This window comes from Eleutherodactylus coqui, chromosome 3 (genome assembly GCF_035609145.1).
Source record: "Eleutherodactylus coqui strain aEleCoq1 chromosome 3, aEleCoq1.hap1, whole genome shotgun sequence".
Classification (NCBI taxonomy): domain Eukaryota; kingdom Metazoa; phylum Chordata; class Amphibia; order Anura; family Eleutherodactylidae; genus Eleutherodactylus; species Eleutherodactylus coqui.
This window is the reverse complement of record NC_089839.1, coordinates 196,065,559-196,088,290: the sequence shown is the minus strand read 5'-3', so window position 1 is coordinate 196,088,290 and position 22,732 is coordinate 196,065,559. Positions and strand designations below refer to the sequence as shown.

Sequence of the window (22,732 nt, the reverse complement as noted above, 5' to 3'; positions counted from 1 at the left end):
GGCTCTGTATTCCGGGTCACAGAGGGGGTCTCCACTATGACGTACATGCCCTATTAGGCCCTTGGCACAGCTCCTTTAAAGGCCACTCCGGGGATTTTTTTTTTAAATTCCTGATGTAGCTATCCCCCAGTATATATGTCAGCTAGTGTCACCTGGGTTGGTCATTCCTTCCTGTCTGAAACCTTTGCCTCAGATGGTCATGTGATCTCAGTTCTGACCAACTCAGATCTACTTGGGGTTATGGATTCATTTTCCAGTCAGTGTCTCAGTGTGTATGATGCCGTTACATGACCCCTACCACCGAGGGGGACACAGAAACTGCTCTAACAGTTACGATGATGATCACACAGGTATAGTAGAGATCACAGCTCATACTCCTGATTGTATAGGATTTATAGCTTATTTAGGTGAATATAGAAGGTCACAAAACTTATGGGGGAATAGGAGGTTGGGGCCCTTTAGGAGCATCTGTGGCAGGCACTATGAGGGCATCGGTAGCACTCTACTGGAGCCACTGAAAGAGGGAGCCGTTACTATAGAGGCCACTGGAATAATGGAGGTAAATATACGTCACGATATGCTATGCACCCAGCCACGCCATCTGACCACACCCCGAGGTGTGCCATGTGTACAAACAAATTCCCCAGGGGTTCGCCAAGGCTGTAAAGGTTAGCCCTTAGAACCACTGTTCTAAGGGGCTACCCACACTACTTTATTTTGCATGCATTTTATGTACGGACTTCGGAAGTGTGTCCGGGCCTCACCGCGGGTCTCTGCACCAAAACTCCAAGCATCATACAAGTGTACGACTTCTGCAGTTCGAGTCCGGAGACCCGCGGTCAGACCAGGTGACACTTCTGAAGTCCGCACGTAAAACAGATACAAAATAAAGCAGTGTGGTTAGCCCTAAGTTATCTGTGTAGCGCCCCGAGTATGCATGAAACTGCAGCCAACGTCATTCACTCGCATGGAGATGTGCTGCAGTTCCTCGCACCGCCGGGTGATGGCAGTGCCAGTCTGCAGGGATCAACAGTGGAGAGGAAGCGGTAATAGACCAGGGCAGTGGATCAGGGGGGTCTCAGAAAGCAGCCTGGCGACATGCCCTCACTTTATAAGATTGGAATACCCCTTTAAATCAAACCGTTGCATATTAATGAGCTATTAAAGACTGCAACTGACCGCTCTAACTGACCGGAGATGGAAGGGAGAACGCTGCGGCATCAATAATAAATGTGCTCTCACTGTGCCGCAGCACAGAAACACTCGTTTATGGACGGGGCTCCACGGCTAAATCTGGGCACGCAGTAATGTTAAGAGTCACGCCGCCACAATGTGGATACCTTATAGGAGTGGCCAAATCTTTACCACCCCATATGTAACACACTACTAGGCAGTATGGGCATAAGGGATGCCTCCTGTGAGCAGCGCCTCACGCTGGTGTGTTCATAGATTACATGGACAGTCATTCATCTAAAGGGATATTCCCATTTATGGCACATCCACAGGAGTGGCTGATAAGAGTCGGGTCCCACCTACCTCCACAATGAGGGGGTCCGCTGACCTCTGGGCCGTCTAGCAAAGCAGATGCCAGCCAGCATCCAGGCAGAGAACGATAGGAGTAATGGCCGTACATGTTCTCTAGTCTCTCTATGCACAGAAGCAGTCAGGCACCTTGTGCAGCCACCTCTCCATTCATCCCAGCCACATCACAAGGTGGTTCAGTGACCACCGACTGGTGGGTGGAGCTACATGAGTTGTGGGCGGAGCTACAGCACTGACCAATAAACGAGCTCTACGCATGCTGGGAGTTGTAGTTAATAGTCTGTCCCTATATTCACTGCAGAAGTACGCAGAGCGGCAGAAGAGGAGACAAGGCTACAGATACAAGGCACAGGTTGCCGCTACTAGATTTCAGCATTTTCACAATTACCATTTTGTGCCCAGAAAACCCCTTAAAGGAGTCACCCAGGCCGCCAGGATTCACCAGGATCGGAGTGGAAACCGCTGCCCCCTCCACCCTGCAGTGGCTGACACAGCTCTCACCGACATCAATGGTGGCTGCGCTCGTACTTGCGGTTTCCCATTTCACGACACTGCAGACATTTTTAAGACTTTTCCAGTAAATCCAGGGGTGCATTCAATGGTACCCCCGGAAAATACAACTCATGCAAAAAAACAAGCCCTCCTGGAGTTATGTAAATAGGAAAAAAAATTTTTTTAAAAAGGTACAATTTTTTTCCCCCCACAAGCAGGGAGGAAAAACCCAAAATCAAAAAAAGGGGGGCATCCTTAAGGGGTTAAAGGAGTCTTCCAGTCAATAACACTTAAAAGCCCAAAATTGTAAGGTTATCCCCATAACTTGATGATCGGTGAGCGCTCAGACCCCCACTGATCACAAGAATGGGGGGCCCGGGTCTCCCATCTTCCTTCTCACAAACTTGATAAAGGGAGCGCAAGAGAGAAGCTGTCGATCTGTACAGATTACAGTGCAATACCGTAACTACTACATACATACACATATATATCACACATACATACATATATATCACACACACACACACACACACACACACACACACACACACACACACGGTTCCTGGTACAAACTTTGTGGCTACCGGGACAATAACTTTTTCGCCATTCACCAGAGTTGAGTGACCCCCTGACAGCCAGTAATCATGCAGATAGCAGCAGAATGACCCCGCCCCCGCAGTACTGCGGATCTCTGAGTGTCAAGGACTACGGAGCCAGACCCCTACAGAGCAAGAGCGCCTCTCCTGGCAGACGAGGGCCCCGCACGACACTCAATGACACTCCTCATCCCATTACTAAGGGCCTCATTCATACCAGCCGATTCTGAGTCCATACCTTGTAATGCCTGAATACGGAGCGCTCGCAGCCCGCTGAGTCACATCAGCGCATTCAGACAAGCCAATGGTTAGGAGTTTTCTTCTTACAGAAAGCGATGATGTGCTTTAAAAATAAACACGCCCCATTCTGGGCCACGCTCACGGGTGGGAAAACACATTACATATCATTTAAATCCCCCATTAGCATCTGTGGATGGGTTCAAACAAAACCCTGAAGCACGCATTCGCTTCCGTGCTCCCCACGTATTTTTGCGTACCGGTTTCTATCGGTTGTGACGAGACGGACGTCCGTCTATTGTTAATATCACCTGAAATCCCTTTTAATTTGCGCCGATATCACATCACGTGACTTTAGAGACGCCACAAAATCTCCATTGGTGCAAATAGTCCTAAATTGTACAGTTTTCCGGTCTGTCATGGAGGAGGGGGAGTTCAGGCTCTGCAGCATTCACGGACTTCCTGGCTCCTGTAATATTGTGCAATGCTGGGCAGCACCTGCAGAGGACGCTGCGCGGCGGCTCCCCACAATGCAGACCCCGCACCTATGGAGATGTGGCCCTCAGAGGAGGCCGGAGCCCCCGGGATCGGTCCCATGCACACTCCTAGGCGGCCTCCGCCCTCCACCGGTTGATTCACCCACCCAGGAGCCGCTCCCACTCCCTGACAGCGGCCTATCCATGGCCGCTCCCGCCCGCACCTCTCCCCGCTTCACGGTAAAACCACAACAGTCCCACACACCGCAGCCGGTACCGCCGGGATCCTCCCCTACTCACTCACCATCGCTCCGGTATCTCCCGATAGCGGAAGTGACAGCTCTGCACCTGCGCAGTGGATCGCTTCCCCCTCACAGAGAGACGGTCAGCTATCAGACTAAACCATTCTTAGACTAGGGGTGTGTGAAGCGCGAAATTAATTCAACTTCAAACTAGCGACTACCAAAATGTAACCTAAACTCATCACAATTTTTTCCCAATTAATCCTAAAATATTACTATCTAGTTTTCAACGAGTCCCTGTGAAATGTTGGCACGTAAGGTTACTATCAAACGTGACCCCCCTCTAAAGGTGAAATGGTTGCGCCTTTTAAGCTTCTCACCATATTAGGAAATGTGGAATGCATTAAGAGGAAAACATTATCACGAAATAGGGGTACTCCTATTACTAAGTGGGGGAATAAAATAACCTTGTTTATTGAATGGCAGATATATCCATGTACGTATTTTAATAATATTATTAAATACATATTACAGATATTATTGCACGTATTGTGTACTGTTTTCGTGCATATTACTTATCAATAAAGTCAAACTCCCCTCAGAAAACATGGAACCGTCCTACTCCAAACCGGCCCTCGCTGAGGTGTTGGTGGACCGTACCATTTTCCACAAAAAAGCGTGATGTGATACATTTACAATAATAGCTAATATGAGGCAGCGGTGCGGATATGCAGTGTGATATAATATGTGATAATGTACATTAGAACGTTGTGAAGGGGTGTCGCCTCCTTATAAATACGCATTTTGTTTCAAGAGCTCCCCTCCATAACGCCAATGAATGGTGTCTTCCACGGCCCCGGTTAGCGAGAGGACTGGCACACGGGCCTCGGGCGGCTCTGCTCTGCCACCTGCCGGCTCCGGGCGTTAAAAGGCGGAGAAACCGAGGAAACGGGGGCTGGACTTGGGTGCAGCTGTGATGCCGGCTGCTGGGTGTAGTGAATGAATGTGAGTATGCTGCGTGGTGCCGGCAGGGCTCGGGGCTCTCCTACGCACTGTGGCTCCTGCAATGAGGACAGTGGAGCAGTTGCCCGTAGCAACCAGTTAGATGGTTGCATCCATGTCTCTGTGCAGTGAGAGATGGGGTTTAATTGGTTGCTATGGGCAACTGCTTTTCTGACGAGGTTTTGCTAAATCTGCCCATAAACGGTGTCTTCTGCGGGATCTGCCATCGTTGCACACCGTATAATTAATGTTGAGGTTGTATCGCAGCTATTGCGCACGGTAGATAAATCCTGCAGCTGGTCTGGTCCTCATGCTGCAAAGGGGGGATGGGTGGCGTGCACCGTTCGCGCCAGCGCCATGGTTACCACTTATAATGGGTCTGATTTCGGACAGATTCCAGCCGTGCCCAATAGACCTACCCGATAATGGCGTCTGTCGGGATGTGTAATGGTAAGAATTACTCTGCAGGCGCCAATATCCTTTCTGTAAACCATCGCGGACCGTCGGACTGGTCGTTACAACTGCCGTCAGGGACCCCCCCATTGTACATTAGGTTTATTCTCAAAATGTGCACCTTTTCAGCCAATTGAAGAAAAAGAAAATAAAGAGAAAAATCCACGATTTTTAGGGTATGATGATTTTTAGGGTGCAGAAAATTGCGCCAAAATTCACGTCAATTCTACATCAAAAAAGGTTCTAGCGGTAGCTGAAAGACAGCAGGGGCGCGGAACCGCAGCTACAAATGGCCGCTCGCTGCCTGTACATAACGGCGCTCCTCCCACCGCTGAATACTGAGCACTCGCTGCCAGTACCGAGAACACGGCGCACACCGTCACCCAGTAACTGCTACTGAGCACCGCCATCTTTCCATCTATGACAGGCAGCGCACCTCTGCATCGCCTGACCAGTGGCGGCAGCGCTCACTAGCGGGTGACTGTCTGCGCTCCTGGCAGTGAGCGGCCATGTGTAGGTGTCACGCGGTTCTGTGGGCTGCCGATTCACAGCTGAATTGGGATCAAATCGGCACCAGCGGTACAAGTTATCCGCAGTGATTCCGCTACATCTGAGCACCCCTTTAAGGGAAGCGGTCCTGTGCCATCGCTGTTGGAGGAGCCCGATGAGGGGTTTTAGTTACACTCGCTCGCCCCCACAATACAGCGGTGCCCCCTCTGAAGATCGCACAGGCAGAAAATCTGACTCTGTTCCGTCTATGATAGAGCATGCGGACGGGGCCATGAAAAGAGTCAGATATTCGCGCTGCGCCCCAACATCAGAGGGGACACCGCTGGGTGAGTATAGAAGATCTATCCCCTGGCTACGTGTCTCCTCTATCCGCACCATGCCTTAGTTTACAGTGCTGTGGGGACGTGATGGGTTCCCTTTAAGGCTGGCTGTCCAGGGGCGAGGTGTCATTGCGAGATACGCGGTAATAAATCGCATGTGGAGCTCACATGACATGCCTTCCATAGCATAACTATGGGAAGCGGTGCCTACTGCACACGAGTGGAAAATCATAGCGCTTTTCCACTCGTGTGGTTAAAATCGCGGCATGCTTATCATTTATATAGGCTCATCGCGGAGACCTTTTAGTGCCCCCCCCCCCCCTCCTTCCCCGCGGCAGAATATCGCTAGCGATATTCCGTCACAGCCGTGGACAGGCAGACTAAAGGGTTTGTCCAGGAAGTCAGACATTTTTTTTTCTATTGCTGACCTGTTCATTAGATGTATGGTGGGTCTGCTGCTGTGATCCCTGCCAGTCAGCGGATTCCCAGGGATGGCGCTGGAAGCCGATCATGCCAACTGCTGGCGCAGCTCCTAGTAAATGTAATAGGAGGTACTCCTGCAGTTCCAAGCAGGAGTACTGCAGTAGGGGGGTGCGTTCCACTTCCTGTCCCTACCAACAGCAGCGCTGGGAATCAGCTGATCGTCGAGGATCCTCGTTGACGGACTCCCGCCAATCATCTATTGATGACCTAATCTGAGGATCGGTCGTCAATAGAATAAATGATCCTGGACAAACCCTTTAACTAATAGAACTGTTTCTCCAAATTCACCCCCAAATGCCACTTTTTATGATTACTGCAGAATTATTCCCCCTTCATGACAGAAGTTTGGGGATTCTGTTCTGTGGAGCGATGAAACAGAACAAACTTTTTCCGGCCTCTGGATCAGCTGTATCTCTGGAGGAGGAGAAATGAAGACCACACTGATGAGAACCCTCAGCCTACAGTGAAGCATGGCGGTGGCTCATTGGTGTTATGGGGCAGCTTGGCTTCCTCTGGCACAGGAAACCTACAGCGTGGGGAGGGCAAGATGGATTAAGTATCGGGAAATCCTAGTAGAAAATGTCAAGCCGTCTGTGAGGAAGCTGAAGCTTGGGTGTTGTTGGAGGCTCCAACAGGACAAAGATCCCAAACATACCTCAGAAGCCATCAAGGATCGGTGTCCGAAGTTGTGGAAGATTCTGGAGTCACATTCAGTCACCTGATTTGAAACCATAGAAAATCTTAGAAATGTGAAGGGGGCGGCTGCTGCACCCAGGAATATTAGTGACCTGGAGGCCATTGTCCATGAGGAACGGGTAAGAGTCCTCAGGCTGCCAGAAGCTGCCGTCTGGTGATGCATCACGTCTGCAGGAGGTCATAACCGCAAAAGGGGCTCCACTAAGTACTAAAGCCCCTTGTCATGAAGGGGGGGAATAACGAAGACCGCAGGGGGTTGGACCAGATGACCCTGAACGTCCCATCCAACTAAACCATTCTATGAGGCATTAGAAGTGGCATTTATTGGTGAATTTGGAGAAACCACATCTTGTATTAGTTGTTTGCAGCAATTTAAATTGTTCTTGTTTGATTGTTTTGTTTTTTTTAAACAGCCGAAAGTTTGTAAATTTGTCAAATTCAATATGTAATAGTTGGGATTCACTGACTGCAGCTGTATACAGGGGTGTCCGTGCTGCACTGGGAGAAAGCTGGACCCCTGCAACTAGGGAAGCTGCCAGCAGCCATATGACTGAGAACATCTAGAATAACATGACATCCACATGACAGCCAGAGCGGGGGCCACTCTTGGCAGCAGCTCGCCATTCGGGTTAATAAAGGGGAGGACCACAAAGTTGTCGTTGTATGGTGAAAGGTTGTATAACTTTCCAATATACTTTACATTTCAGTTCCTCCTCCTATTCCAGACCCTTGCTTTAAGGCTCCGTCACACTAGCGGATTTGGCTCTGTGTCCATGGTAATTCACGGACCGCACGCTCACCTATAGCAGCCTATGAAGCTGTGCGGCATCTCATGTCCTATTCTTGTCCGTCGTGGATGTGAGCTAGGACCTGCGATGTGTGTTCATGTGGTGTCTGAGCCCGTCGAGGACACAGCAAGTATGTCAGAAGCCTAAGGCCGGCTCCACATGAGCGGATGTACAAATGCGTGCGCTTCAGGGTAACTTATTTGCATACTGAACGAGGCTTTTTTGTGCACGTATCTGTGTATCTTACTGCACTTTTTCTGCCCGCAGGATGTGTTATTTGCACACCGGACACGAAAGCCTGGTTTAGACACAGCGATTATCACTCAAAATCTGTCTTTTGCGTGACTTTTGAGCAGTAATCCTTGTGTGCCTTTAAGTGGAAGGTGATCGCTCCGAGCAGGGCCGCTTGTCTTCTGCATCCAGCTGTTCTCTGCTCGGAGCGCCCGGCTGTTATACGGTTGAGTTCTCCAAGCAGGGTGTGGAGAACAGAGCTGGACCGCTGTGTTCTTCATACCTCGCCTGTGTTCAGGGACAGGATACAACTGAAACAATAGTATCAGCTGTATCCTGCTGTGGAATCTTGATGTGTTAAACGCTGTCAAACACAGTAACCTGCGTTCAAAAATGCAGCTAAAAATCAAAATTGCAGCGTTTTTTACCGACACCGTATAGGAGAGTGGTCTGAGACGCACCGCTTAAAATGTCGTCTTGTGAGTTCCAGATGTGTTCTTTTTCCAGCGGAATTACGCAGTCTTACACGCATCGCTTTGCGTATTGTGCGCACGTTTGTGCATCCCTCATTGACTTCTATGGGGACTTTTGGTGCACAAATACACAGAAATACTAATATATAGATTTATATTTATTTTGCACATCCCAAATGACATCACTGAATGGCTGTGATTGGCTCATCGAGCGCTGGCTGTGATTGGCTGCCGGCACTCAATTAGTCAATCACAGCGCTCGCTTTACTGAGGGCGGGGTATTTAAAGCCCCATCACCAGCAGAAGATCCTCTGTGAGACGTGGAGTACGCAGCTTACCGCAGCGCTGCTGAAGACCATCGGTACGCCGCGGAGCAGGTGAGTATTGTGTGGTTTTGTTTTTTTTTTTTTGTGGGGCACCTAAACAAGGTACTATTTTTGGGGAGGCCTTATATTGCAAGCCTCCCCCGAAACCTAATAGGTCTTACTATCTGGGTAGGACCTATTTTTTTGGGGAAAAACAGTAGTAGTAGTAAACAAGAATGGCTTCATTCACTGACAGCAAGCAGAGCTTTCTAAAGTACAAAGACTGTTAGGAAGTAGAAGCATCTTTCATTATGCAGCAGTGAATGAGGAGGAGAGCCTTGGTTGATTGTATATGTCAGTGGGCATTATGGGATGTGGGCAGTGCCAGTCACATGTAACCTCTTTACTCTGTTCTTCTTTGTTCTTTAGTTGCCAACATGAGCGAGTTAAAAGATTGCCCGCTGCAGTTCCATGAGTTTAAGTCGGTGGACCACGTGAAGCTGTGCCCCCGCTACACGGCCGTGCTCTCCCGCTCTGAAGATGATGGCATCGGCATTGAGGAGCTGGATACGCTGCAGCTGGAACTGGAAACGCTGTTGTCTTCAGCGAGTCGCCGACTTCGTGTTTTAGAAGCCGAGACGCAGGTGAGGAGACCGATGAGAACTCTGTTCTGGAAGATGAGTTATGGAGTCGTCTTTGCTGCCAGCTTGTGAAATATCCTACTTGCTAAGAAAGTGGATATATCCAATATGGCAGCTATCACAGATCTCGCAGACTCACACATGCTAAGACTGCCAGTTCTTCCATGGTACATCCACGGCTCTCGTATGGCTTCTAACGAGGGTAATGACCCTTGTGGAGCTGTAATTATTGCCCTGATGGACCCGGCACATTCATGCATTACACGGACAGCCAACTGATTTCAGTGTCACCTCTGTAATGCTACACCTCTCCTGTGGGGGTGCTGCAGGGAATTGAACATGCCAGATAATACTTGATTGCTGGCTGTCCCAGCAGCGGAATACTTTTTCGGACCCTTTTGATAAGAAAGGGGCAGTCCAAAACATACAGCCTTTTTGAAGACCTTTTTTACATGGAACATGCTTAAGCGCTCAACACTCGTCTCAGCGATTACACAGGAGCGATAATTGAATTAAGGCAGAGCAAGCCAAAGATTGCTTTTGGTAACCACCCACCTTCATTCGCTGAAAACAAGCAGTCATTCCTTGATGAATAATTGCCTGTTTGCACGGGCTGATCATCGTTTGATTTTTATGCCTGCCTAAGCTCAACGCTGAGTCAACAACTTATCTTTCACCACTGAGTTTTGCACGATCCAGCAATACAATGAAGAATTATCGTTAAGTTTAAAAGGGTCCTAACCCCTCAACACAAAATTTTATACATGTCATCAACCGGTATTAGTTCCCACAGGACCACGTACATGTATGTCATTGCTCATCGCATGGACTGAACAGCTCTAGCCATACATGGCAGCACTAATGGCTGGGATTAGAGAAAAATGGCTTGGTTCTTCAAGGGGTATTCCCAAGATTGACTTTGTTCACCGAGCCATAGGATTGCTGATAAAAGTGTGATTGGTGGGGATCTAGCTGCTGAGACCCCTGCCAATCCAGAGAATGAGGGTTCAGTGTTACCCCTCTCCACCTCAACTACAGGCTTACTGCACCTCTCACAGGTGGCAAGTGAATGGAATGGCAATGGCCAAGCACAATTGGCATTGCTTCTTTTATTTCAGTAGGGTTGACTAAAATGACCGAATATAAGCGCTTGGCTATCTTCAGCAGTCCCATTGAAGATGAATGGCGTAGCGCTGCACATGCTCGCCTGCCACTCCACTCAATCCCCACATCCTTGCAAGGGGTACAGGAAGGAGAAAAGGGGAACATAGGACCCCTGTTCTCTGGATCAGTGGGGGTCTCATGATTGACAGTAATGGATAGGTGATAAGTCTTGGGAATATCCGTTTAAGCAGTTAAGGACATAGATCAGCTTTACCGGCTATGCCAGATATTACTAGCTATGGTTGGGACACACAATCATGTTGACAACTAACATGCATAGTTGGTGTCTCACCGTTTCTTTCACGTTGTACTTTTTAGATCCTCACAGACTGGCAGGACAAGAAAGGAGACCGGAGATTTTTGAAGCTTGGAAAGGAGCATGAGCCTGGTACACCCGTGAAACATAAACCCAAAAAGCCAAAGCTGGAAGGTAAAGGCAGTCACGCATCTGGAACAGGCCCAGGAAGACCTAAGTCTAGGAACCTACAGCCAAAAATCCAAGAATACGAGTTCACAGATGATCCAGTTGATGTCCCCAGAATACCCAAAAATGACGCCCCAAACAGGTAGAGTCCCAGAAGAAAAATTGTACATTAAATCCTGACCGGGATGGCAATACCTCCCTTTATACAGTGGCTAGAAATGCAGAAAGAGCCAAGTTTTACACTGTTTCTATAACTTCCATTCACTTCTATTAAAGAAAGGGCATAAGACGGCCCACTTGGCTGTGTCCATAATACTAACTACCCCTGGCCCCTCGAATGCAACCAGGCTGAGAGCTTAGATCTGGAGGTGGTACTCACAACTATCAGACCTTTATGGCCTATCCTGTGGATATTGCATAAAAGTCTAATATGGGAATTCGCCCTTCAGAATCTTCTGCAGTTCCATCAACAGTACTATGTGCCTCAGCCGGTAACAAAAAGAATGACGAGCGGCCTCTTTAGATATCCTTGTTCTATACAGCATCAGCCTTGTAGTTTCGTGTAACAGTTGTCTCCTGTGTTTCAGATTTTGGGCTTCTGTTGAGCCTTATTGCGCAGACATAACGGCAGAGGAGATTAAGGTTCTGGAGGACCTTCTCAAGACCCCGGAGGATGAAGCCGACTACTACAAAGTATGATCAGAGCTGCAGGCCATGCCCACATTGTCTGTTGAATTACACAGTTTAACAAAGTGGCACATTTATGAAGATTTTTACGCAGGTTTCTGATTTACAAAGGTTGCAAATTTTAATGCAAGTGGATATTTGCGACAAAATGTGCACTCCCTTTTTTTTTTTTAAATTCTGTGTTGATCTAGCCACTTTTCTGAAAAGTAGGCAGGGCTTGCTGGGAGGGGGTGTTGCCTCCCAGGACCAATAGCGTTTTGTATAATTTACACCAGAAACTTGTTGGACCTGCTGTAAGTTTCTGAGAAGGTGAATTCATGAAGAGGCGCAGGCATCGCTCCATTCATTTTAGTGCGGTTGAGTAAAGTGCACAAATATAAGTGCTTTATCTTGAAGATGAATAGAGCAGCTCTGCACAGGCTCAGCTGCTGCTCCACTTCATGTGTTAAGCGCACTCACTGTATGCCGGGGAAAATCATACTAAGCCTGGTGTCGGACATGCCGGGCTTAATAGATTTTCCCCAGAGCATTCGGCATCTCCTGCCCTGCTAGTTATAGAATTGCCCCCCAACATCCTGTACTGGGAAAAGGTAATTGTAGGTGAGTTACTCTACTTGTGCTCAGTTACTCTTGGGCATATTTATTACTTTTTGTACACCAGTTTTCTGATGTACAAAAATTGTAATTTTGGCACATGCAAAATTGGAACTTTATGCCATGCCCCACCACTTTTACTTTACAGGGGTTGTACCAAGATTACAAGTTATCCTCAATCCACATGATGGGGGATAATTTGCTGATCGGTGAGGTCTGAGACCCCTGCCGATCTTGATAATGGGAGTCTCGTGTTCCCCCTGTGCCTGCCACTGCGGGGGTCGCAGTGACATCCCAATAAATGGAGTGCTGGCTGAGCATGCGTGGTCAGCACTCCATTAATTTAATTGGGGCTGAGGGAATTACCCTAGTGGCAAACATTTGGGCATCTTGGTAGTCCAATTGAAAGTGAATGGAGTGTTGCTGCACTTGCACGACCAGCGCTAATTCAGTCTCCTCTCTGAGGGGGTTGCAGTAGCCCTGCAGTAAGGAGGATGGGAGACACAGGACCCCCATTCTTGATTGATGGAGGTCTCAGAAGTGAGACTCCCACTGATTAGCAAGTTATCCTGTGGGTAGGGGATGACTTGTGACCATTGTACAACCCCTTTAATATACTGTATACCAGAAACTGCTGTACATTATTGCTGAAATCCACTCTTAATACATTTGTCACAGGAATGCTGGCACAAATTGTACTTGGACTTAAATGTGCCACATTGTTTTTTTTGTTTTTTTTTCCCTCTTTACATTCAGAGCTGCATTCAGAATTCTGCTGCTTTCCTGTTATCGTACAGCATTATGAGTCAGCAGACACATAAATCTAAACCATGCTTGCATCAATCTCTGTCCCACCAAACCATCCAGAAATGCCTATTAACTCCATTGTATTTGAACTCCAGTTTGCCAGGCAGTCCAATGAAAAGCTGGATTGTTAGTAAGCATGTTTGTCAGTAGGGGTGGAGCCCAATTTCTGACTGTTTCCAAATGCAACCAATTGCATTTTGGAAGCGGCTGTGGATAAAATTGGAGGCAATGACGCTAAGTGACTCAAAATCATTACATCTCAGCTTTTTATGTAGATGCCTAGGGTGAGGCTTCAGGATCTTCAATGGAGCTAGATGGCGATATGGATGCAACGTAGCTAAAAAACCATGGGGAACTAGTCCCCGTGCGAAGCCTCATTTCATTGCCTTTGCTATAGAATCCATTATGATGATGGTAGACCAGGTTTTGGGGGAAATGAAGGGTTAAACATTACATCTTGTGATGTTACTCATTTCAGATTCCACCTCTTGGGAAACATTACTCCCAGCGCTGGGCCCAGGAGGACTTGCAGGAGGAACAGAAAGATGGAGCCAGAGCCTCTATGACAGGAGACAAGAAGAAAGGACCTCTGGGACCACTAACTGAGCTGGACTCCAAAGGTAGTGGTACCCAGACCTGATGATGGAGCTTCCTCCTCCTAGTTAGGGCTTTGAGCATATTAGAAAATAAAGTTTGTCATTTAAAGCGACCCTCCAGTTACGGGACAAGATTCCAAGATCCAAAGGGGTGGAGTTATATCGCCCGCTGTTGGTTCTTTGTGCTGTTGTCCCGAGGATCCGCCAGTTCCAGTTTTTGCTCGTCTAAGGCTGCTGAGGTAGAACTTCAGACTACCTAATCCACACACTGCGTTGGTACTATAGTGTTAGATTACCTGTGCACTACACGTCTGATTGGTGAGCGCTGCTCATGTGATCAGCGCTGGCCGGGTTTGGAGAGCAGTACAATCTGCCTTGGACAACAGCTGCACAGTGCTCTTTAGGTAGTTAGAAGATTGCGGTGGCCATCTTGCACAAGTGAAAATTAGGCCTAGAACATCAGATCTGTGGGACAGCCGTGCAGGTAATGTTACGCCTCCTCTGGTCCCTGGACAGAATTTGGTCCTGGAACTGTAAGATTGCTTTAAGCTATCACAGTAGCGCTGGTTTCTTCCTTGGCCAGCCAGTTACACTTCTAACTTCATCTTTATTTATTCTGTTGCTCCTCCTGTTAGTTGTCTGGTCTCTGTTACGTTTTATAGCAGTAACTGGAGACATGCCTGTCACTGCTCATTAGCTGAATACTGGCCCATAGGCTTTCTAGTGAGTCCATCCTCAGCTAGCGAGCAGTGACTGTGTAACCAAGGTGCATGATCCATCATTAACCCTGAGGTGATCCCACTCCATACACTGCAGGTGTTAGCTGTCTTTGATCGTTGACAATCACCCAAAATAGTCTCTATTGGAGATCACAGCTCTTAACCATTTAACCCCTGAGTGGCGGGTTTCTTACCCCCCTGTCAGACCCACCAGGGCAGGTTTTTTAAATGGGACAATCATTTAATTTCAACTAATTTTGCAGTCGCGTTCCAAGAGCCATAACTTTTTCATTTTTCCATTGACACGGCCATATGAGGGCTTGTTTTTTGCGGGACAAGTTGTACTTTTTGATGGCATCATTCTTGGGTATATATAATGTATTGCATAACTTTTGTAAAAGAATTCTTAGGGAGATTGGGGGAAAAAAAGAAATTCCTCCATTTGTATTTTGGATCTCCTTTTTACGGCGTTCAGTGTGCAGAATAAATAGTGTGATAACATTATTCTCTGAGTCAGCACGATTACGGCGATACCAAGTATATACAGTTTTTTTTTGTTTTGTTTTTTAATGTTTTGCTATTTTTGTACATTTTTGTAAAACTTTTTTTCTTAAAGGTATGCTTTTGTGTCGCCACATTCCAAGAGCCGTATAATTTATTTTTTTTTTTCCCATTGCCAGAGCCCTAGAAGAGCTTGTTTTTTGCAGAATGAACTCTAGTCTTCATTAATCTAATTTTTAGGAACATGCAAAATTTTGATCGCTTTTTATTCCATTTTTTTCTAGGGGCAAGATTAATAAAATCTGTAATTCTGGCATGTTTTTTATTTTTATTTTTCACTGCATTCTCAGAGCAGTATAAATAATATATTAAAGTAATTCTACAGGCCAGTACGATTATGCCAATACCGAATTGTAATAATTTTTTTCCTGTTCGTGACTTTTTTACAGTTTAAAAAAAAAAGTTATAAAAGTTTAAATCATCCTCCTTTTGCCATATCTATAATAAAAAAAATCTAAATCATAAAAGAAAAATACATATTTGGTATCACCGCGTTCATAAAAGTCCGATCTATCAAAGTGGTGCATTATTTACCTCGCACAGTCAACATAGTCCGAAAAAAAAAAAAAAAGAAGAAGAAAGAATGCCAAATATGCACTATCCTCTGACAGCCAAGCACTAGCTCTCCCTGCTTGAAAGCCGATGGTCTCCGTGGCAACCTGTAAACAAAGCAGTGCAGGAGTTTAAAAACAGAAGCCGGAAGTTTCGGGCAGATCGGTAGTATCTGCCGGCTTCTTTGTTTAAAGTCCTGCACTGTTCTGTGTGGGACTGTACAGGCAGAGCACAATGCCACGGCTTATGGCATTGTGCTCTGCAAGTCCCATAGTGACTTGCCTTGATCTTGCCTGAGATATCCCAAACAACCCAGCAGAGATAATAATGTGGGGTTCTGTCAGGGTGTTATGGCAGCCTTGGGGCTTTTTGAAGGCTTCCAGGGCTGCCATGAATGACTGCTCATTATGATGTGGCATATGTTCAAAGAACGCTTGTCAGAAAACCGTATAATACAATACTATGGTATTACAATATACTGTATAAGTGATCAAACGATTGCAAGCTCAAGTTCCCTAAGAGAAGTAAAAATAAGGGAAATAGTTTTTTGTTTTTTGTTTTGTTTTTTTTCTTCAGTCATTACAAAAAAAAGTAGATCGCGGCAGGGAAAGAGTTCACAGAGGGACCGCACTCCCTCTGTGTCTCCGGCCGGAACTCGCGATGTCATCGCGAGAGCCCGGCCTGTCACCATGGCAACAGGACGCCAGACACTGGCGTCCTGTATTGCCTATGATCGCTGTATAAGCGATAAGGCATGGCAGAGCAGTAGCTCTGCCATGCCTTATGACAGCGATCATAGGCACAGTGCTGCAAGTCCCTCAGAGGGACACAAATTATGTGAACCCCCCCCCCCCTTTATGCTTTCTTTCAGATTAGCATAAAAAAAGGTTAAAAAAAAATTAAGCCCCACATATTTGGTATTGTCGCGTCCGTAACGACGCGTACAATAAGTTGCACATGCTTTTGACTGTGCACGCAAAAAAACGCTAAACTGAGGCAAAATGCTAATTTTTAGCATTTTGCCTCACTAAAAACGCAATAAAAGTGATCAAAAAAGCCGTATGTACCCCAAAATGGTATCAGTAAAAACTACAGCTCGTCTCGCAAAAAATAAGCCCTCATAGAGCTCCATACATCGAAAAATAAAAAAGTTACAGGACTTTGAATGCAGCGATTTAGAATAGAAAAAAGATTTCCAAAAAAAGGGTTTTTATTGCAGAAAAGTGGGAAAACCTAAAAAAAATGTAAGAATTTTGGTATCGCTGTAACCGTACCGGTCCGCAGAAAAAATTGAATGTCTCATTTATGCTGCATGATTAACGCTGTAAAAAAAAAAAAAAAAAAATCTATGGCAGAATTCATGCGTTTTCTCTCCCTGCTATCATAAAAAAAAAAAAAGTTTTACAATATAGTCTATGTACCCAAAAGTGGCACCAATAAAAACTACAGTTCTCCACGCAAAAAACAAGCCCTCACACGGCCGCGTCAACGAAAAAATAAAAAAGTTATGACTTTTGATAAATGGAGAAGAAAATCCGCCAAAAATTGTTGCGTCCTAAAGCCCAAAATAGGCCATGTCATGAAGGGGTTAAAATATCACATTATTAATACCGCACAATGAGCGCTGTCAGAAAAAAAAAATCAAAGCCGGAATTGTGTTGTGTGTTTTGTATAGTGTTTTTTATCGTATGTCCCTCAAAAGGGTCACCTCATAAGGAGGATCTCTTAAACAACCCCATCAAAAGAAAAATACAATAGTTATGGGTGCCAGAAGGTGGCGACAGAAAGCAATTTTCCTTTAAAGGGGTTGTCCCGCGCCGAAACGGGTTTTTTTTTTTTTTAACCCCCCCCCCCCCCCCCTTGTTCGGCGCGAGACAACCCCGATGCAGGGGTTAAAAAAACAAACCGCTCAGCGCTTACCTGAATCCCGGCGGTCCGGCGTCTTCATACTTACCTGCTGAAGATGGCCGCCGGGGTCTGCTCCCTCCGTGGACCGCAGCTCTTCTGTGCGGTCCATTGCCGATTCCAGCCTCCTGATTGGCTGGAATCGGCACGTGACGGGGCGGAGCTACACGGAGCCGGCATTCTGCATGAGCGGCTCCATTGAAGAGAGCAGAAGACCCGGACTGCGCAAGCGCGGCTAATTTGGCCATCGGAGGCCGAAAATTAGTCGGCTCCATGGGAACGAGGACGCTAGTAACGGAGCAGGTAAGTGAAAAACTTTTTATAACTTCTGTATGGCTCATAATTAATGCACAATGTACATTACAAAGTGCATTAATATGTCCATACAGAAGTGTATAGACCCACTTGCTGCCGTGGGACAACCCCTTTAAGGATATTTTATTTGCAGTACTGCATTAAAAAAATTAATTTGGTATTGTAATCTTATTGACACACAGAATAAAGATAATTTTGTCAATCTTACAGCATTTTGAATGCTGTAAAAAAATCACCCCTGCCAAAATTGGCGCAATTGCGTTTTTTTTCTTTTTCTTAAATCGCCCACTTAGAATTTTTTAAAGTTTTCATATAGTTTCCTAAATGGTACCATTGGCAAATCGAGTCCTATATCACCGGAAAAATGTAAAAAAAAAAAGTTATTCTTGAAAACTGGCATATGAAAATGAAGGGATAAAACAAAAAGAACTGCAGCGAGAAGGTGTTAAACTTAAAGAAAAAAATTCAAAACTTCTCAGCGTTACACCCATCTCCTTTTAGTGGTCATATAAGATGTGTGTCTTGGCTGCTTATAGATGTGGACTCCATGCTAAAGAAATCTGAATCCCAGCACGACCAGCCTGAGGACGGCTGCCCATTCGGTCATCTGACGCAGCGGCTACTGCAGGCTCTGGTGGAGGTAATTTGACCTTTGTGCTTGGAATTCATACCTAGGACAGTAGGGAGCACTGATCACTTCTTATACTGAAGGTGCTGCTGCTCTCGTCCTTTAGCATCACACAATTGTCTGATTTTATTATTGTCTATATCTTGGCTGCAGGAAAACATTATATCCCCAATTGAAGATTCGCCTATTCCTGAGATATCCGGGAAGGAGTCTGGAACGGATGGAGCCAGTACGTCACCCCGAAGCCAGATGAAACCATTCAGGTATATAGTATACTAGTAATTATTAGGAAATTATAATACTAGTCTTTCTGGTGGTGCAATGCGCCACACAGCTCTGCTACCTGCACGTCACACGCACACAGCTCTGCTACCTGCACGTCACACGCACACAGCTCTGCTATCTGCACGTCATACGCACCTTTGCTACATTGCTTTCGTATATGAGCTGCACATGATTTACGAACTTCAGCAGCTCACTGACGAGACAGGTTTGCTTGTTTCTTTCACATATGAGCTGCATGTGTTTTTATGAACTTCAGCTAGCGGCTGAGGTGAAATCGTGGCTTGTTGCTGTATCCTATAAGCTGCATTAGCCTCACGGCGGTATTGAACCCTCTGTGGTGACATGTTTGCACGACAGCGACTGTTTGTTTCAACACTGGACAACGGTTCATGATTAGATGAAGGCTGGACTGGTGTTGGCAGCATTAGGCCTCATGTCCACGGGCTAAATATGATTTAAGATCCGCAGCGGATCACCCGCATGCGGATCCGCATCCCATAGGGATGCATTGACCACCCGCGGGTAGATAAATACCCGCGGATGGTCAATAAAAGTGATTTAAAAAAAAAAAATAAAATGGAGCATGAAAAAATCTGGACCATGCTCCATTTTCGTGCGGGTCTCCCGCGGGCTTCTATTGAAGCCTATGGAAGCCGTCCGGATCCGCGGGAGACCAAAATCAGCATATACTCACCTGCTCCGGATCTTTCCTTTTTCGCGGCTTCATCTTCTCTCCGTTGCGGCCGGATCTTTTTTCTTCGGGCCGGCGCATGTGCGCGACACGCAACTGACATGCCGTGCACATCCGCCGGGCCGAAGAAAGAAGATCCGTCCGCGACAGAGAAGATGAAGCCGCGGCGAAGGGAAGATCAGGAGCGTGCGAGAGGTGAGTTAATTCTCATTTTCAGCGCTCATGTCCGCGGGGCAGGAGGGACCCGCTACGGATTCTCCATGGAGAATCCGTAGCGGGCCTGATTTTCCCCATGGACATGAGGCCTTAGCACTTCAGATGACATGACATCACGTTCAGGAGATGTGAAGATAGTGGGGAAGGACTATGCTTCAGTGTTGTTCAATGTGCACCACCAACTATGAATGTGTAAAGCACCTGTGAATTCGTCACCGTCATGTGATCGGGGGCGGAGCTAAGACAGTAATAACTGCCATCACAGGTGCTGTCAGGCTCTGCATGTACTTCTCACACACATACAAGTTGGACGGACAAGTGGTAGGTAGTAGTTTGGCACAGAGTAAATCTAAATCTCGTATATACTTAAAAGTACTTTCACACTTGCTCTTTACATATTTTTTGAGGGAAAACTAAAAGCTTCTGTGTAACGTTTCTCTCAGCGCTCCTCATACAAAGTCGTTAGAAGTCCGAATTAAGGAAGAGTTGATAGCGCAGGGTCTGCTGGAGTCTGAGGACCGGCCTGCTGAAGACTCTGAAGACGAAGTGTTGGCTGAGCTCCGCAAGAGGCAGGCCGAGCTGAAGGCTCTCAGTGCTCACAACCGGGCCAAGAAACAGGAGCTCCTCAGGTGACCGATACCGATTCACTTCCTATTTTTTTATTTTTTTTAAACTTTTTGGGTTCTTGACAGCAAAAAAATAACACTCCTTCTCGCTGAACTTTGGCTTTTTTAAGTTCTACCAACTCCTGTAATGTTGCTAATAATTAGTGGCGGCAGCCGTGCTGTTTCCAAATGGCTGATCCATACTAATGCCATCTTGTATTTATCCGGGCAGGTCGCAGCATCCATGCTGTTGATCCAGGTTTAGTTAACCCCTTAGTGACCAGCTTATTTTGTGTCTTGAGGACAGAGCGATTGGTATCCTAGCATTGCAAGAGCCATAACTTATTGACCTAGTCGTATGAGGGCTTGTTGTATTTTTCATGGGCTCCCCTCTGGGTTACATATAATGTGTTGTATGACGTTTATTAAAATTTTGTGGAGGTGGGAGATAAAAAAAAATATCCAGAAATTCCATCGTTTTTTGGGGAGTTTGTTTTTACAGCGTTCACCATTAAGTAAGTATAACATGATAACTTTCTTATCTGGATCAGCACAATTACTGCGATACCAAATTTTGTTATCTTTTACTACTTTTACACAATAAAAATATTTAAAAAAAAAAAAAGATTCTGCATCGTCACGTTTAAAGACAAATTTTAACATTTTTTTTTTCTGGCAATAGAGCTCTGTGAGGGCTTGTTTTTTGCGGAAAGAATTGTTTTTATTGATACCATTTTGGGGTACATGTGACTTTTGGATTTCTTCTTGTTTGTTTGTTTTTGTGTACAAGAACAAATGAAAAATGGCAATTCTGGCATTACTTTAAAAAAAAAAATAGTTTTACAACATTCACCATGTGCAATAAATAACTAAATATTTTAATTGTCTGGGTCATTATAAGCAAAGTAATACTTAATTATGTACTGCTCCTTTAATTTTTTTTTTTTGTATTTTATAACTTTAAGGCCGGATTTACACGAATGTATTTGCACAGTACATAGAACCCATTGATTTCAATGGGTTAGTTCACATAAGCGTATCTTATCTTGCGTCACTTAATAGTCCAGAATTCCCCGAGGAAATATAGACGGGAGTTATTCACACCTTTTTAACCCCTTAGCGCTCCATAACATACAGTCATCTTCTTTATCAAGCAGTCAGAATTGACAGTGGCATTTAAAGGGTTTACAGACATGATCAACGTGAACTCTGATTGCAGTGGAGTGTTTGCTGTCAAAGACTGAAGACCTTGCCCATCTATGGAGCTGGCTTGGCTTCCAAGCCCACGCCGCATTAACCCCATGCACTGAGGGCGTACATATACATCCTGGGGCACAAAGGGGTTTAAATATGCATTAATCACTTCTCAACCAAATGCATCATTTTTGCTGATTCCTACATCTTGCTGAGATTGTCCAGACAGCGGTTTGTCTCTGTACATGTAAACCACGAACACTGACACACCATGCATTGCACCAATTTTTTTCTCATTGCATTATCCTATTCAAACCGTCACCCTAGTGGCCAAAAGTCCAGAATTATATGGAAACCTATATCTCTGGCCTGCAGATAATCTTGGACGTTTGACCACTTGGGTGACTGTTTGCTACATGATAATGCAATGTACAAGAATTGGATAACTCCAAGTGCATGGTGTCGGTGTTTGTGATGTACATGTGGAGACTGCCTCCGATTTGCGACACCTTCTGACCAGGGGCTATTCCTTGGGCTGGATAGTTGTGTTTTATTGAACTGATGTCTCTATACACTGTGCATGAACTGTGAGGTTCCTAATCCCATGTTCTCTCTTCAGATTGGCAAAGGAAGAAATGAATAAGCAGGAGCTGCGGCACAGGGTACGCATGGCCGACAACGAGGTTATGGACGCTTTCAGAAAGATCATGGCCGCACGCCAGAAAAAAAGGACTCCAACCAAAAAGGAGAAGGACCAGGCGTGGAAGGCTCTGAAGGAAAGGGAAAGCATACTTAAGCTGTTAGATGGGTGACCGGGAAGGATGGGAGGACGCCTTTTATGTACTTGAAGAACCAGTCGCTCCGCCATTGTGGAAATGTTACTATTTGTCACTACTTTTCAGAATGTGTTGGTGTCTCACAGAAGGAACTTTTACAGTTTTTATTTTATTTTTTGTAATTTTATTGTGCCCATGTTTGTTTGTTTGTTTGTCCATTTTATTTTTAATACTGACGTCTACGTGATGATGAGATTTTGAAAGGGTTGGTAAAATAAAATGAATTCCGTCAGAGGCGGGTCTTGTCTGACATTTGCAGATGCCAAAAGAGGAGATTGTGACCTACTTTCTAGTTCCAGAACCTTCTTTAGGTGCAAAATATTTAGCCGGTAACCTAGTGCAGTGATCCTCCTTTAGTCCAACATCTAATAGTCTAGAAAGGTTGATGATCCACCACTTATCTGCAGCACAGAACTGCTGTATAGACTGACTTATAAGCACGTGATAAGTTTTTTCTTTGGATCAG

At 45.8% G+C, this 22,732-nt stretch overlaps 2 protein-coding genes across 3 annotated transcripts in view; one reads left to right on the top strand and one right to left on the bottom strand.

Moving 5' to 3' along the window:
• Positions 1–3,752, bottom strand: part of LOC136620225 (tubulin tyrosine ligase 3-like) — a 57,125-nt gene extending 53,373 nt beyond the window's left edge. The window contains exon 1 of the mRNA XM_066594931.1: positions 3,648–3,752. Within this exon, the coding sequence (XP_066451028.1) occupies positions 3,648–3,650 (3 nt within the window). The 5' untranslated portion in view covers positions 3,651–3,752. The remainder of the gene's footprint in view (positions 1–3,647) is intronic.
• A 670-nt stretch (positions 3,753–4,422) lies between these two features.
• On the top strand, positions 4,423–22,498 carry TADA3 (transcriptional adaptor 3). Of its 2 annotated transcripts, none has more exons than XM_066596749.1 (9): positions 4,423–4,590; positions 9,276–9,490; positions 10,970–11,217; positions 11,663–11,768; positions 13,642–13,783; positions 18,348–18,451; positions 18,593–18,702; positions 20,075–20,260; positions 22,050–22,498. In XM_066596749.1, the coding sequence occupies exons 2-9, from the start codon at positions 9,284–9,286 to the stop codon at positions 22,240–22,242; spliced, it is 1,296 nt and encodes a 431-aa protein (XP_066452846.1). In that variant the 5' UTR covers positions 4,423–4,590; positions 9,276–9,283; the 3' UTR covers positions 22,243–22,498. The 2 variants fall into 2 exon arrangements, with proteins under 2 accessions (XP_066452846.1, XP_066452844.1); XM_066596747.1 differs by having other exon boundaries at positions 13,642–13,786.
• The last annotated feature ends 234 nt before the right edge of the window (positions 22,499–22,732 follow it).